Here is a 14,507-nt window from a genome sequence, read left to right as displayed (position 1 = left end):
GTATAGCACAGCTTTTCAACCCCAAACAGATGGGCAAACGGAGGTGTTGAATAGATGTTTGGAGACGTATTTACGGTGTTTTGCTTCCACTCATCCTAAGACATGGCATCAGTATTTGTCTTGGGCAGAATTATGGTACAATTCATCATATCATACGGCATTGAAGACTACACCATTCAAAGTTTTATATGGTCGAGATCCTCCTTCCATACTGCGTTTTGAAGCACATTCCACAAAAGTTTCAGAATTAGAAGTGATGCTGAAGGAAAGGGATTCAATGTTAGATCAGATTAAGAAGCACTTGATTCATGCACAACAATTGATGAAAAACAATGCTGATAAACATCGCAGAGATATTGCATATGAAGTTGGTGATTGGGTTTTTCTGAAATTGAGACCGTACAGGCAACAATCAGTTGCAAAGCGAGCTTGTCAGAAGTTGGCAGCCAAGTACTATGGTCCGTATGAGGTGATGGAACAGATTGGGAAGGCAGCATATAGATTGCAACTTCCAGAAGAATCAAAGATTCATTCTGTCTTTCATGTCTCTCAATTGAAAAAGGTATTGGGACAGAACCAACAGGTTATTCCTTTACCAGAGCTGTTTAATGAGTCTGATGAATTGGTAGTGGAACCAGAAGCAGTTTTAGAGACTCGTTACAATGACAGTGGAGTATTGGAGGCTTTAGTCCATTGGAAAGGATTACCTGGTCATGAGGACACTTGGGAAATTGTCAAGGAGTTACAGCGCCAATTTCCGACTTTAGCGCTTGAGGACAAGCTTCGTTTCGAAGAGGGGGGTATTGATAAGCCTATGCAAGTGTATACAAGGAGAAGAAATAGAACAAACATAACACGTGTAGAAGAAGAAGATGGCACGTGGGAGAAAGATACTTGTATAAAACTATAGCATTTGACATTTTATCATTCTTATGTTGTTGTATGTGTAAACAGAGACGTATGAGTCTTCTGAGGAGAGAGAGTAATGTCTAGCTGCGTCTAGAGACTCTTCTTCACATATCTGTGGCTGTAATCGATTCTGTTTTGGGTTAATAAAGGGAAGGAGAGTTCTTTTCTTAACACTCTTCCTCTCTCATATACCTATAAGAGTAACTTTTTCATGTTGAGGAGCTCCATAACCACGAGCTTCCGCAACGCTTTCCACGAATCCTATGTCTTTGAAGTTGTAAGAGATCATTCTTGTCGCGACAGTCTCTGGTCGGCTGCATTCTGCAACGTACAAGATCTTGGGTCTTGAGAGCTTCCTCTGCTCCTTCTATCGATGATATCACGACCACAGGGACGAACCCTAAACGGAGAAGCATCACTGGACCGAACTTTTGGGAGAGATTTTGAAAACATGCGTGAGGCAATCCATTGACGTTGTGTAAGTTTCCGATGATCGGAAGCGTCTTTGGTCCCGGAGGAAGTTTCCATTTGGAGGGTTTGAGCTTTTTTGAGAAAATTGATTAAAAAAACTAAGAAAAAGGTAAAAGACAGAGGAAACAGAGCAAGATTGTATGTGTCTTTAATTTTTTTTTCATATCAGCTCTTTTAGCTCTGAATCTTCGATTAATTGCATTGGAAAACAAGTTAATTTCAAGACCGTATGGTATAGTATTTCCATTTTTAAGAGTTCAAACTTCATAAACGTGTATTATATAGTTAGAAGGACATATGTAGTATATATCTACAAGATCTTCGTACACTTTTTTTTTTAAAAAGACTAGTTAACCCATGTAGCTTATTTTACATGGAAATTTCACAATTGTAAGATAATGAATTTGATTTTGTTCTTTGACAAAAAAAAAAAAAGAAAGAATCAATTTGATTTTGTTACATTGGGGTATATTTTTATGGATAAAAATCGATCGAGAATGCATCTTGGACCATTTAATTTTTTAAAAATAATTAGTAGTTATAACTTATACTTTGCTTATTGCGTGCTTATTTGCTTTCATTATAATTGATTTTGTTGTATATATCCTTCCTAGTCATATATATTTTTTTATGATTTTGTTTCCATTCCCATCATTTTTATATCCTTCCTATTCTTTTGTATATATGCTGGGAAATAGATATGCTAGTAATAAATTCTTTATATATATATATATATGACGTCTCTGCATGTGTTACATTGCCATTAAACATTCCAGCTATAGCTTTTTTACTTTCTTTTCTTTTGTATAAAAAATCAAAAGATGACTAAAGCCACAGTTCTTCTTGCTATCTTTGCGATCGTCCTCGTTTTTGGTTTGATTTACATATACCATTCTCTAAACATATTAAAACATTTATAATTCTTGTTTTTATTCTATAGGAATTGTGTTAATAAAGATATTATGTTTTAAATATTTTTAACAGGGATGGTGATGGCAGAGACGACGCAAGGACAAGAAATGTGTCATGATATTCTAATGAAAGGTCAAAACTGTGTGGCTAGCACCTGTGCCACTCTCTGTAAGCAAAAATGGAATGGAAGTGGACTATGCTTCCAAAACGGATCAATCAAGAGCTGCCTCTGCACCTTTCCTTGCAAATCTTGATTTCGCACGTTTTGACAATTGTTATCTATAAACAATAGTAATACAAATAATAATGACATGAGATCAAAATATACATGTTACTGTTTCAATCTTTATATGAATTCTGATTTCACTTTTCTTGTTTTTTATGACTTGAGCGTATGTGCCATGTAGTGATGGATTGAACAATAATTAAATTTTTATCGGCATATGCATGCATGTAGCATAAATTAGAAAATGAATGGAAAAGATATTTTTAGTGACTGAGTTTTACTAATAATTGATTATAACGAACGAAGATGGGTTTATCATCATGTATATGATGAACGTTACGTCCTCCATATTGCCGTTTGTTGCTTCATCTCGGGAAGAGACGGATGATCATCAATCAATCTATTATCTATAAATAAGAAAACTACAAAACAACCCTCCATCACTACAAAAACCAAATATGTATATACATTCTTCTTTATTATTGGGTGAATATCCATTTTATATATTTTTTTTAAAAATCCCTTTGGAGGATTGATGAGTTGTTTCTAACATTGTAGAGAAATAAAAACACTTTTATTATTGATAAAATCGTTAAAGATACAGCAAACAATATCTTCAACGGAGCATGTACTTTAATTTAAAGCTTTCAAACAAAATGACAAATGTTTGAAACTATGCTCGTGACGATCTCGTTAATGATGTTTAACGGGAACAAGGAGGAGTGGTTCTTTCTTGTAAAAGGAGATGTTTCCAATATCTCCCATATCGATGTTTTCTGCGACCACCCCATCAGGTAACTTCCAGTCAAAAAAGTAGAGCATATTCAAGAGCCCAAATTCTATTGTATTGCTGGCCATTGAAACCGCGGGACAGAGTCTCCGACCAGAACCAAAGGGTAACAACTCATAGTGTTGTCCCTTGAAATGGACATCACTATCAATGAACCGCTCAGGATTGAACTCTTCAGGGTTTTTCCAAACCTTGGGGTCTCGTCCGATCGCCCATACGTCGATGTAGATCCTCGTGTTGTTAGGGATATCATAGCCTTGGATCGTTATTGGAGACATTGTTTCTCTTGGTATAGTTGGAACTGATGGATGCAATCTGAATGTTTCCTTCACTATGAGCTTCAAGTACTCAACTTTCTCTAGGTCTTCTTCTGTGAGCTTCTCTCTGTTCTCCCCGAGGGCAGCTCTAATCTCATCTTGTGCTTTCTTCATCACTCTTGGGCTTCTAATGAGTTCTGTCATTGCCCATATTATAATTATGGCCACTGTATCTATCCCTCCTAGAAAAAGATTCTGCATCCATGATCAATACATAGATTAATCAACACATGTACAGTGTCACATATAGTTAATTATAAGAAAAATATGTAGTCGGTCCAAAAAAAGTAAAAAATTATTGACTGATGCATGATAGAAAAGGTATTAATTATATACGTACCATGAGTACTCCTTTGACTTGGTCCAAATTGGTTCCGTTTTTACCAACCAAAGCCAGCATCCCGGCAACGATATCGGCGGGAGGATCTGTACCTTTTGGTCCATCGAGTGACTTCAAGTGATCATCGATCACATGTTGGTAAAAATCATCAAGCTCCTTAAACATTCTCGCTAGTATCCCTTTCTTTCTTTGGAACAACCAATCTGCAAAGTTTCCTAATATGCCAGGGTAGAAATCAGAGAAACCAAAATGACCTGTGGCTAGGGAGCCTTCTGTAACAAGCTTTACGACTCTGTCCTCGTCGAAAAGCTTGCTCGTGTGCAAGTTCTGTCCTAACGCTGATCTACATAAGATGTGGGAGACGAGGCACATAGAAAGGTTGTTTATATCCATGGGAGATTGTTCCAAAGCCGCACTGGATATCTTCTTCACCATGAACTCCATCTCTTCCTCTCTTAAGGACTTCATAGTTTGAAGCTTTTTGAAGTTCAAAAGCTCCACCATCGAGACTTTACGATTCTCTCTCCAAGTATCAGTGTACTGTGCAAAAGTGATGTCCTTAAAGTTATACGAGAGTTCTCTCGCCCCCAAGAACTTTGGTCGAGTACATGTCTCAAGATCTTTGGTTTTGAGAACTTCTTCAGCTGCATCCCTTGAGCAGATCGCAACAGCTGACGTAAACCCTAGAGGAAGAGTCATCACGGGTCCGTGTTTGAGTGACAGCCCATAGAACCACCTGTGAGGCGCTCCTGTGAATTGGTGCAAGATTCCGATGATCGGAAGACCCCGAGGTCCCGGAGGAAGATTCGAACTAGGGCTCATCTTCTTCTTTACAAAAACAATGGAGATCAAGAGGGTAAGCAACAAGGACAAAGACATCAAGATCTCCATTTTTTTTTTTTTTTTTGATCTTAGTTTAGTTTCTCCTTTACTTTTTCCTGGACTTAGAAGTGATGATTTTGTAAATTCCGTTGAAGGCGTTTTTTTATAGACTGAATTTGAAGATTATTCAATAAAATGTCACACGCGCCTGAATGATCATTTTTGTATTTTAAATTTGTGACAGCAAATCACTAAACGTTACAAAGTTTATATATAATAATCCGACACAATCCTCTACCTACTCCAACTGAATCTTTGACCGGCTGTGTTGAAATATAATATATATACATATGTCGTGACTCACATGAAAAATTTATAAAATGAAAAAAAAAATTTAAAGAAACGAAAAATATTATTACATAAAGCTTGTTTTGTTTTTGTTACAAATTAAAAAAGCAACCTATATGCGTTAGCGATCGATATACTATCGCCAATTTTGTCATATGCCTGTTTCGTAACGTGGGGATAAATAATTCATATTTGTCACTATCTGAACATGGTAATCATCGTTATATATGCTTTCATTATTGCTTTACAAATTACAATATACATGTTTAATCTGATTCATACATTGATCTTCAAATTATATATCACATGTTAATGGCAGTATTATATGTCCAACCAATGAATAATTCATGCTTCTGTCGTTTTATTAAATCATGCTTTAATTAATTGCTTTGGTTATTACACAAAATCAGGTATTATCTTGTTTGTGAAGATCAGAGATATATAATTGTTTGATATGTTTGGATTTCAGTTATGACTTCACGTGGAAGAGAAATACTTTTTGTTTATCGTAATTGTTTACTTTAATTAGTATCTTCTCGTGCTTTATATAATAATCATCGGTTTTGCTGTTTAATTTTATTTGGTCAGAGTTTGCTGTTGCAATATGATTTGATACCGAAATCTGATGAGTCACTCCGTTTCTAGTTTCCAATGATCGAGAAATATTATTAATTTATCATGAAAGATACACATGTTTGTTAAGAAAATGGTAAGAAGAGATCTATACCAAAATCTTTAGCCAACGTAGTTTGACTCGATTCTGATTTCCGATCACTCATTACTATATAGAATCTACAGAGAGATAAATACTATTTTAGGTTATATATTATTATCTCGATCATTTAGTGCTTTATCATTGAGATCTATCATGCATGGTACCTAGAATCGTTTCATTTTGGTAGATCAATTGTTTAAGTGTTGGTTTAGCAAATCGGTGCTTGATAGAGTTTGTAGACCATCTCATGGCTTGTTATTATTATTGTTTAAATATTTCTTTGACTCGCCACCACATGTTTTATTAATTGATTTTATTGCATGATTGATTAGTATATTGTATATTCCACCGGCCGACCAACGTTGGAGGGAAGGGGTCAGCTTAAGTTTATATATTTGAAATTTTTGTTATCTCATGGCTTATTTTATTGTCTATTTCTTTGAACACAACGTGTTTTACTTGATTATCGCATATTGTTTTATTAATTATTTATATATTTGTATAGTCATGTGGTACGACTATTATATATATATCATATATGAAGTTGGTTTGGGTTAAAAATCATATTTTATATTTAAATATGTCACACATGTCGAGTTGTTCCACACAAAAAAAATAACGTAAGATTTGAAAGAATATTAAGAAATATAACATGAGATTTAAAAGAATATAGAGAAATATAACATGAGACTTGAAAAAAATATTGAGAATATAATAGATATGAATCACTTGATTGAGTATTCAAACATGATAAATTGACAAAAGAAAAAGTAGCCTAAGGCCCAAGGTCCAACGATCCTAATCGTCTTTCTCAACAACACAACAGGAGCCTATCTCCAATGGTTAGAGCATCATCAATGCAAGGTTCTTACACTTAAGATTTACACATGAGAGGATCTTATTAGAGCAACCCCAACGGGGGTTCTCAGACCAATCTCTCAGCACTAAAATAATAGAAAATATGTAAAAAGAAAGGAAAGAGAGAGAATCGATTCTCTAAAAAGAACTTGGCCAACCTTCTAAAGAACCTCTCTTGCCATATGTTTGAATTTTATTGGTTCATCTCTATTTATGTATTAAATTTAATTACATAATAAAACTAAAATAAAAATAATATATATTAATTGCAAAGATACACTTGGTGAGATACCCACCGTTGTTGATGGCCTTAGAGTCTCATTCGAGATTTTAACCATTTTTAATATAATTTTTGTTTCTCAAATCTAAGGATCTATATAAAAAAATTTTAAATTTTCTACCTCCAATAATTACGTAGTTAAGAATTCCATAAGGTGAGCAAAAACAAAAAAAAAATACAAGATTTATGTTTTTTTTTTTTTCCCACGTAAGCATGCATGGATCGGATGAAAATTGTATCGTATAGTATGGAACGCACGCACATCTGGATCAGCTTCGTTCCGTTCGTTCACTGAGTCAAAAAGTCAAAACACTTCCGCCGCGTCAGCAACATAACTTATTCAAATGTCTTGATTTACAGTTCAAATATTATTTCTACTCTGTTACGCCAAAATAATTTTATATTTTTTGATAAAACTCGAAAATACTGGGTATATAGAAAACTATTCCTATAAAAATATACTGTATATTGATGATGGAAACATTTTTAGCAAAGACTTTTTTTATTATTTCTTGATTTATTATTCAAACATTTTTTTTATCGGATCTTTATTATTATTATTATTCAAACATTTCTTCTTTTATAATTCACAACAAAAGCTAAAAAGAATAGTGTCACATACTTTGCTTCATATAATATCCATGTTATAAAAGCTGTTCATTTCTGCTCATCAGTAACGTTGAACGGGTACAAGTTGAAGAGGTATTTTCTTGACAATGGAGATATTACCAGCTTCTTCCATATCAATGTCTTCACCTTTCACCCCATCAGGCATACTCCAATCGAAATAGTAAAGCAGATTCATCAGTGTTAGTTCCACGGTAGCCGTGGCCATTGGCATCCCTGGACAGATCCTTCGACCAGAACCAAACGGTAATAGGTCAAAGTGTTGTCCTCTAAAATCTACGGAGCTATTTGCAAACCTTTCAGGGTTGAAATCTTCAGGGTCGGTCCAATGCTTGGGGTCACGACCAATCGTCCACACGTTAAGCTGGATTTGCGTTTTGGGAGGTATATCATAGCCTTGGATCTTGATGTGAGACATTGTTTCCCTTGGAATCACAAATGGAAGTGCTGGATGTAACCTGAATGTTTCCTTGATTATGTGGTTCAAGTACTCAACTTTCCCTAGGTCATCTTCGGTGATTCTTTCCCTGTTGAGGCCGAGAGTGGTTCGAATATTTTCTTGAGCTTTCTTCATCACTCTTGGGTTTCTAATGAGTTCTGCCATCGCCCAAATCATTGTCACCGCGCTTGTGTCTATCCCCGCGAGAAATACATCCTAAATATCACGTAATAAAGATACAGAGTTTGAATTCATCAACAGGTTTAACATGAGATATATATGAAGAGAACTAAGTTATTACCATGATGATTGCCTTGAGATTATCCATATTGAGTTTGAAAGAACCTGAACTGTCCTGTTTGTCCATCATATCCAAGATCAAGGTGACAATATCTTGATTGTTCCTCCCTTCTGGCTTCAAGTGATCATCAATCACATGCTGATAAAAATCATCAAGCTCCTTGAAGACTTTGTTGATCCTCTTGTGTCGTTGAAACAACCAATCTACGAACTTTCCAAGTCCACCAGGGAAGAAGTCAGAGAAAGAGAAAGTCCCCAGAGCTACCGTTGATTCGTTAACAAGTTCTTCGATCTTTTCTTGGTCGATAAAAAAGCCACTATCATGAAAATTCTGTCCCAGAGCTACTCTACAAATGATGCTTGCGGTGAGGGAGAAAAAGGTTTTGCTTAGGTCCACAGGAGATTGCTTCAAAGCCGATTCCGATACTTTCTTTACAACGACATCGACCTCTTCCTCTCTGATATACCTAAAGGATTGAACCTTTTTAGTACTAAAAAGCTCGATGACCGCGAGCTTTCGCACTTCTCGCCAATACTCACCGTATGGTGCGAAGGTGATGTCTTTGAAACCGTAAGAGAGTTTCCCGGTCCCCACCGACTTTGGCCGGCTGCAACATTCCAAGTCATGTGTTTTAAGAACTGCTTCAGCTGCTTCGCTCGATGAGATCACGACGACAGGAACAAACCCGAGACGAAGAAGTACCACGGGACCGTAGTTGAGTGAGAGCTTATGGAAACATCTGTGAGGCAACCCTGCGAGATGGTGCAAGTTTCCAATGATGGGAAGACTTGAAGGGCTCGGAGGAAGATTAAATTTTGAGTTTTTAGTCTGTTTAAGAAATATTAATGATACGAGAGTAAGAAGTGAAACTAAGAAGAAACAGAGCAAGATCGACATTTTTCTCTGTTTTTTTCTTGGCTCTCTTTCTTGGAGATGAGAGTTTTAAGAACTTCGAAGAGTCTTCTTCTGTATATTATGAGTGACAGGGATTGCCGAAGAGATCGATACCTTAGCTCATTAAATCAAGTGGTTGGTTATAAAGGTGTAACAGGAGCTACAAGATTTGTGGAAAAATTATCTTCGTTGAAATCAAGAAATGTGATAGAAGCAACATCAAGTCTTACGGACCAGAATCCACGTGTCGTAATACGATTTGTTCTGTTTGGTTGTGAGCGGATAAGCAAGTCACTGATTGCTTATTTTATTTTTTCTTGACGACTGTGTATACTATTATATAGTTTTTAGTTATGCATGTGCATTTCAGATTTGTTAGGTAGGATGTGAAATTGGAAACTTAATATATTTTGATGCTTAATTAGACGTTTTGGCAGGTGATTGTCACAAAATTATTAGGAAAAGATGGAAAGATAAATATGTCTTTGAGATGTATTTACAATGTCAATGGCTAAATGTTGGTTGAGAATTGTAGATCAGTTCAAATCCCCAAAAAGAAAATTATCCTTAGAGGTTAGCCACGATGATGGTGCAACATCTTTGCTGACATATACCATTATGACATTCATATTTAATTCACATATGTCAACTACAATATCCAAATTTCCTTGCATTATTACATTTCCATATTATACGAGTAAGTGAAGTACTATATACAGGCTATTAAATTGACTCCAATCTAAAAAAATAAAAAAATAAAAGATTTATAGCTAAAATTGGATTTCGTACAAGTTTGTCACGTCTTCGACTTTGAGTGTTGGATAATATACCATATATTATAACATTATCCATAAATAATTCGAATATGTCAACAATGTATCAATCAAAGTTAAGATCGGATCCAAAATTTTCATTTGCATTATATTGAGATATTCAAAAGTAGAATACTAGTACTATTACTTTAGTTTATCTTTGTGTTTGGTCGGCAATATAAATACTATTTATAGGTTATAGCTGTATTCAGAAACAAACAAATAACATTTCGTGCAAGTTTTTGTTTCGATGAACGTGACATTTGTGGCTGATGGTGTTGTGAATTGTGATCAATGACCACACATTAGCATAAGTGTGTAACTGAAAGGGAAAACAATTGCCACGAGAGAAATACAAAAAAGAAAAGGTCGTTGTAGGAAAAAAGTTGCACATCACATTCTCATCCAACAGATTCGGTCACTAGTCACTTCTCACCTCTACATGAGTAAGATTAAGACATCATTTGATTTTGATACCACCTTTTTAATCTTCTTCTCTCCCTTTGATAGTATATGATTCTAATTGTAACTCTTATATTGATCAAGCACTCACTTCTTTTTTTAAGTATTCACTTTTTGTATACAAAAAGGTCAAATTTAACTTTTCTCTATTAAGTCTTCATATTTTTGCAATAGCTTTAGGTTTTAACCACTATCTCCTTAACCAAAATATAAGATATCATAGAAAAAATAGCTGAGAGAAAATGTCTGACCAAGTCGCCTGATTCCTAAAGTCTTTAACTGCTATCGATAATCGTTCTCCAGAAAAGAAAAAAAAAACTACTGTCGATAATATATACTAACCCCCAAAACCAAGTTACTTGGTTGATAGTTGACACCACACGGATATGTCCAAACTAACCAGATAAGTTATTTTTATTACAACAACCAAAGTGAGTTTTTTTCGTCAGTGTGAACTTAACCTTGAGTTCACATGGATTTATATCAGAATTACCAAGTATTTGCACCCTTGACCTGTTGACCATGACTTTTATGAAAATACCAATAAGTCTCTTTCATGGCCTAAAAGATAAAGTTTGATGCCACGAGAATGAAGCATCTCTGCTCTTGATAAAAGAGTGATCTCTGGCCTGATGCCCACGAGAACGAAGCATTTCTCTGAAAGTTTTTCCGTCAAACCTCTTGCAATCGTAGAGTAACAATATTTTGTGTCAAAGACAACTAGGGAGATTGTGCACAGCAATCACAATGGCTACATTGATGTTTGAAACACTGAGTAAGGAGAGCCATGTCATTGCAGAAAAAGAGTCTTATAGAAAATATTTCGCGAGCCACATTTTAGATCAGTAAAATAGAAATACCAAAGCTTAAGCTCGAGAAAACTCAGTATGTACTACCACATAATGTAAGAACAGAAAGAGGGTGAACGATTACAAAACTAAGCAGGTTTGTTACTCGGCGGCTGCTTCCTCCATGACTTGTTCTGCAATGGCTGGTGCAACGGGGTAGTAGTGATAGTGTAGCTCCCCAACATCATCTCCAGATAGTTTTGTCCATCCGTCAGGACCGACGTGGTACACTGATCATATGAGAAGAAACCAATGTTATCAGCTAAATAAGAATCTTGAAAGTTTGAAAATCTTATTTGGACCACAAAATTCATTGGGACTACTAACCGCTAGCAACTCCACCACTGGCTCCATCACGGAATGTCGCATGGTAGATTGATCTCCTTGCTAACTCAGAAGCTTCTTCAACAGACATATCATACTTGTACCTAACAATACAAGCAAAATCATAAATATGAACAGGTAACTTTGCTAAAATCATTAGATATGGGTTTCTAGCTTTGGAAGTTTGGACCAAAATATGAAGATCTCAGGGGCAATGATTTACCCGCTATCGAGAACACCGTAGGCGTATGGTGAACCAGAACCGACTGAAAACCTGTCTCCCTTGAGCCGTCCTCCTTCGTTGTCAACATAGTATAGTCCAGGACCCTATATAGAAGAAGTAAGGATTTAGCATTCAAGCTTACATCTGAGTGAGATGAAATAATTGATGGTATGAAGTTGGCTTCACTGACAGTTTCGTCCCATCCAGCAATCATTGTGCCTACAGAAAGTCCCATCCCACGGTATGAATAGAGCATGTTTGCAAGAAGTTTTGAAGCTCCGGAAACAGAGATTCTCCTCTTGTTTGCCAGCTCGTGTAGGCGACACTTGAATAGATAAATAAATCAAGAGATTAGCCATAGCTCCAACAAATAAAGATCCACATACACAACAAAATTAACAAGCCAAAAATTTAGCAAGAGCTAAGTAGACCCACTCTAATGAAAAGCAACTATATCAACTTGCATCCACCAACTCTTATCCAGCGGATTTTTAACATTCGAGCATTTATAGTTCACAATTCTAAGTTTTTTTCTCAATTGACATCAAGTATGACAGAAATAACAAAGCTGAACTTTATTATTGCTAAGAAAATGTTTGGTTCACAGAACAAAGGTTCTAAAACAACCACATGCCTAACAGAAAATACATACTTAGAATCCAAAAAAAATCATGATTATAGGGTCACCATCTGACAAGTAACTCATTATCATTCTCCAATACAGATAGATGAATCTGTCTCTTTTGGAAATCAATAAACCACAATCAGAACAAGCTAATTCTAGGATCCAAGCATAATTTGATACAGAAAAAAGAAAAGAAAAATCAAGCTAAGTACCTTAATTCCAAGATTTCTGTGCCAGAATTGGCAGTCAGCAGCTCCTCCAGCCATTGTACCGAGCATATAAGGATTGATTTCAATAATCTTTTTCACAGATTGTGAAGCTGAATAGGGAAAAACGATATAAAAACATCAGCAGCAATCACTCAAATGCTTCCTTTCCTCTACTGATTCACTATCATTGACCAACAGAACAAAGACTAAACATTTGTTCGCCAATACACCAAAAGACTAAACCGACAATAAACTAACGTAATCTTCTTCATTGAAATAGCACAGTCGGCAACAATATCGAAAAGATGCATATTCTTTGGAAATCTCACAGCTAAACACCATCAATGTCTGCAAACAAAACTAAAAGAAATAATGATAAAAAGAAAAAGAACATACAGATATATCCGCCCATGCTAGCTCGAGAATCAGCAGCAACCATAACACCTCCTTTGAAGATAAAAGCGAGTGTGGTTGTTCCTTTTGCATGCTTCAACATATTTGAAGCTTCTTTCTGGAATCCATCAAACTGAAACCAAGACAAATAACAGCAGCATGGAAAATTCATTCACTCACACTGCTTCAAATTACAAAATAGAATAAAAATAAACTCACCTCTTTGGTGTGGGGTAGATCAAAGGAGGGCACAGAAGAAAGCTCATCAAGCATATCGCTGCTCGAGCCAAATCCAATCGTAGGCATGGAAGTCTCAAACCCACTAGTATCAAGCTTCATGTTTGCAATTCTACTCCAAATCGAAAACAAAATAAAAATAAAAGTACCCATTAACAAATGAGCTAACTCAGAATGAGATAAACACGAGATCAGATGAGAATCATAGAGCTATTGTCTCAAAACTTCAGAAGCAGATCTAGCAATACATTGGCGTCGATAGAAAAACCCAAAACCCTCATCTTCATTTACAAAGCCAAATCAACGATACTAGAGCTCGATTAAGGATCGGAAACGTACCGTACTGAAGAAAAGTAGTCAAATCGCGGCAAAGGGTTCACGGAGGAGAAGAAGAAGCTCTAATAAAGTGACGAACGACGACGACGAGTAAAAAAGGAAGAGATGTTTCTTGAGCTCCGGGCAAACCACAAATATGGGCCACTATACCCGTAAATCATATTGGGCTTTAATTTAATAGGCCCATCACAATATCTTATACTTCAATTTATCACTTTCCACTGAGCTACTGACATAAACTTCAAAAGGATTTTTTTTTGGTGAAAGTAAGACTTACACAATTATAAATCGTTATAAAATACTCCTAGTTCTTAAAATATAATTTTCCTAAGTTTTTTCACACATACATTAAAAAACATCTAAAAATTGATGATTATTGCTTCATTTTTTAGAATTCTAAACCAATAATGTTTAGTTATTTACTTTGAAATTTATAAATAATGAATTGATAAATTTAAACAATAACAAATTTGATCTTTTAGAAAAATCATCTTTAGAAATGGAGGGAATACTAAAATTCTTTAGTTACGAATTTAATCATTAAAAATGTACATTTTTTTGGTCAGAAAATTGTTTATATGCATGTTGTAGTTTTATTTATTCATAATTTGGTTGCATGTTGAAAAATGTTAAACTCGTATTTGCAGTAATGAATATTTTATGGGATTTATCCTTTTTCTTTCCGTGTAACATGCACAAAGACAAAAGCACTTTAACAAAAGTAATATAAGATCTATATAACTAAAACGCTAGCTACAACATTATATAATCACCAACATGAGTAATTTT

General features: G+C 35.3%; 4 protein-coding genes and 1 pseudogene across 5 annotated transcripts; 1 reads left to right on the top strand and 4 right to left on the bottom strand.

The window, feature by feature from the left end:
* The window catches only part of LOC111832646, a 6,016-nt pseudogene extending 4,472 nt beyond the window's left edge, over window positions 1-1,544 (bottom strand).
* Window positions 1,545-2,194: 650 nt separating this feature from the next.
* On the top strand, window positions 2,195-2,546 carry LOC111828719 (putative defensin-like protein 119). Its single transcript, XM_023777318.1, has 2 exons — window positions 2,195-2,253; window positions 2,365-2,546. The coding sequence occupies exons 1-2, from the start codon at window positions 2,202-2,204 to the stop codon at window positions 2,544-2,546; spliced, it is 234 nt and encodes a 77-aa protein (XP_023633086.1). The 5' UTR covers window positions 2,195-2,201.
* Window positions 2,547-3,073: 527 nt separating this feature from the next.
* LOC17898937 (cytochrome P450 71B2) lies at window positions 3,074-4,898 on the bottom strand. The gene is made up of 2 exons (XM_006303920.2): window positions 3,966-4,898; window positions 3,074-3,820 (listed from the first exon to the last, which is right to left on the bottom strand). Exons 1-2 carry the CDS (start codon window positions 4,854-4,856, stop codon window positions 3,212-3,214), a joined length of 1,500 nt encoding a protein of 499 aa, XP_006303982.1. The 5' UTR covers window positions 4,857-4,898; the 3' UTR covers window positions 3,074-3,211.
* Window positions 4,899-7,588: 2,690 nt separating this feature from the next.
* Window positions 7,589-9,414, bottom strand: LOC17896794 (cytochrome P450 71B2). Of its 2 annotated transcripts, XM_023777113.1 has the most exons (3): window positions 8,895-8,971; window positions 8,356-8,821; window positions 7,589-8,270 (listed from the first exon to the last, which is right to left on the bottom strand). In XM_023777113.1, exons 1-3 carry the CDS (start codon window positions 8,969-8,971, stop codon window positions 7,659-7,661), a joined length of 1,155 nt encoding a protein of 384 aa, XP_023632881.1. In that variant the 3' UTR covers window positions 7,589-7,658. The 2 variants fall into 2 exon arrangements, with proteins under 2 accessions (XP_023632881.1, XP_006307305.1); XM_006307243.2 differs by having other exon boundaries at window positions 8,356-9,414.
* Window positions 9,415-11,283: 1,869 nt separating this feature from the next.
* LOC17897329 (proteasome subunit beta type-5-A) lies at window positions 11,284-13,827 on the bottom strand. Its single transcript, XM_006305457.2, has 8 exons — window positions 13,722-13,827; window positions 13,365-13,494; window positions 13,149-13,278; window positions 12,756-12,862; window positions 12,109-12,243; window positions 11,919-12,022; window positions 11,699-11,799; window positions 11,284-11,601 (listed from the first exon to the last, which is right to left on the bottom strand). Exons 2-8 carry the CDS (start codon window positions 13,482-13,484, stop codon window positions 11,474-11,476), a joined length of 825 nt encoding a protein of 274 aa, XP_006305519.1. The 5' UTR covers window positions 13,485-13,494; window positions 13,722-13,827; the 3' UTR covers window positions 11,284-11,473.
* Between the last annotated feature and the right edge of the window lie 680 nt (window positions 13,828-14,507).

This window comes from Capsella rubella, unplaced genomic scaffold, assembly GCF_000375325.1.
Source record: "Capsella rubella cultivar Monte Gargano unplaced genomic scaffold, Caprub1_0 scaffold_1, whole genome shotgun sequence".
In the NCBI taxonomy this organism is placed as follows: domain Eukaryota; kingdom Viridiplantae; phylum Streptophyta; class Magnoliopsida; order Brassicales; family Brassicaceae; genus Capsella; species Capsella rubella.
The sequence above is the reverse complement of the archived record's forward strand: the minus strand, read 5'-3'. Positions and strand labels throughout refer to the sequence as shown.

Coding starts and splice junctions, on each gene's coding strand:
- LOC17896794 (XM_006307243.2), bottom strand. CDS start 9,252: ATGTCGATCTTGCTCTGTTTCTTCTTAGTTTCACTTCTTACTCTCGTA. Junction 8,271..8,355: donor ATCTCAAGGCAATCATCATG/GTAATAACTTAG, acceptor CGTGATATTTAG/GATGTATTTCTCGCGGGGAT.
- LOC17897329 (XM_006305457.2), bottom strand. CDS start 13,484: ATGAAGCTTGATACTAGTGGGTTTGAGACTTCCATGCCTACGATTGGA. Junction 13,279..13,364: donor ATCTACCCCACACCAAAGAG/GTGAGTTTATTT, acceptor TCTTGGTTTCAG/TTTGATGGATTCCAGAAAGA. Junction 11,602..11,698: donor CAGTGGTGGAGTTGCTAGCG/GTTAGTAGTCCC, acceptor TCATATGATCAG/TGTACCACGTCGGTCCTGAC.
- LOC111828719 (XM_023777318.1), top strand. CDS start 2,202: ATGACTAAAGCCACAGTTCTTCTTGCTATCTTTGCGATCGTCCTCGTT. Junction 2,254..2,364: donor TGCGATCGTCCTCGTTTTTG/GTTTGATTTACA, acceptor TATTTTTAACAG/GGATGGTGATGGCAGAGACG.
- LOC17898937 (XM_006303920.2), bottom strand. CDS start 4,856: ATGGAGATCTTGATGTCTTTGTCCTTGTTGCTTACCCTCTTGATCTCC. Junction 3,821..3,965: donor AAGTCAAAGGAGTACTCATG/GTACGTATATAA, acceptor TCATGGATGCAG/AATCTTTTTCTAGGAGGGAT.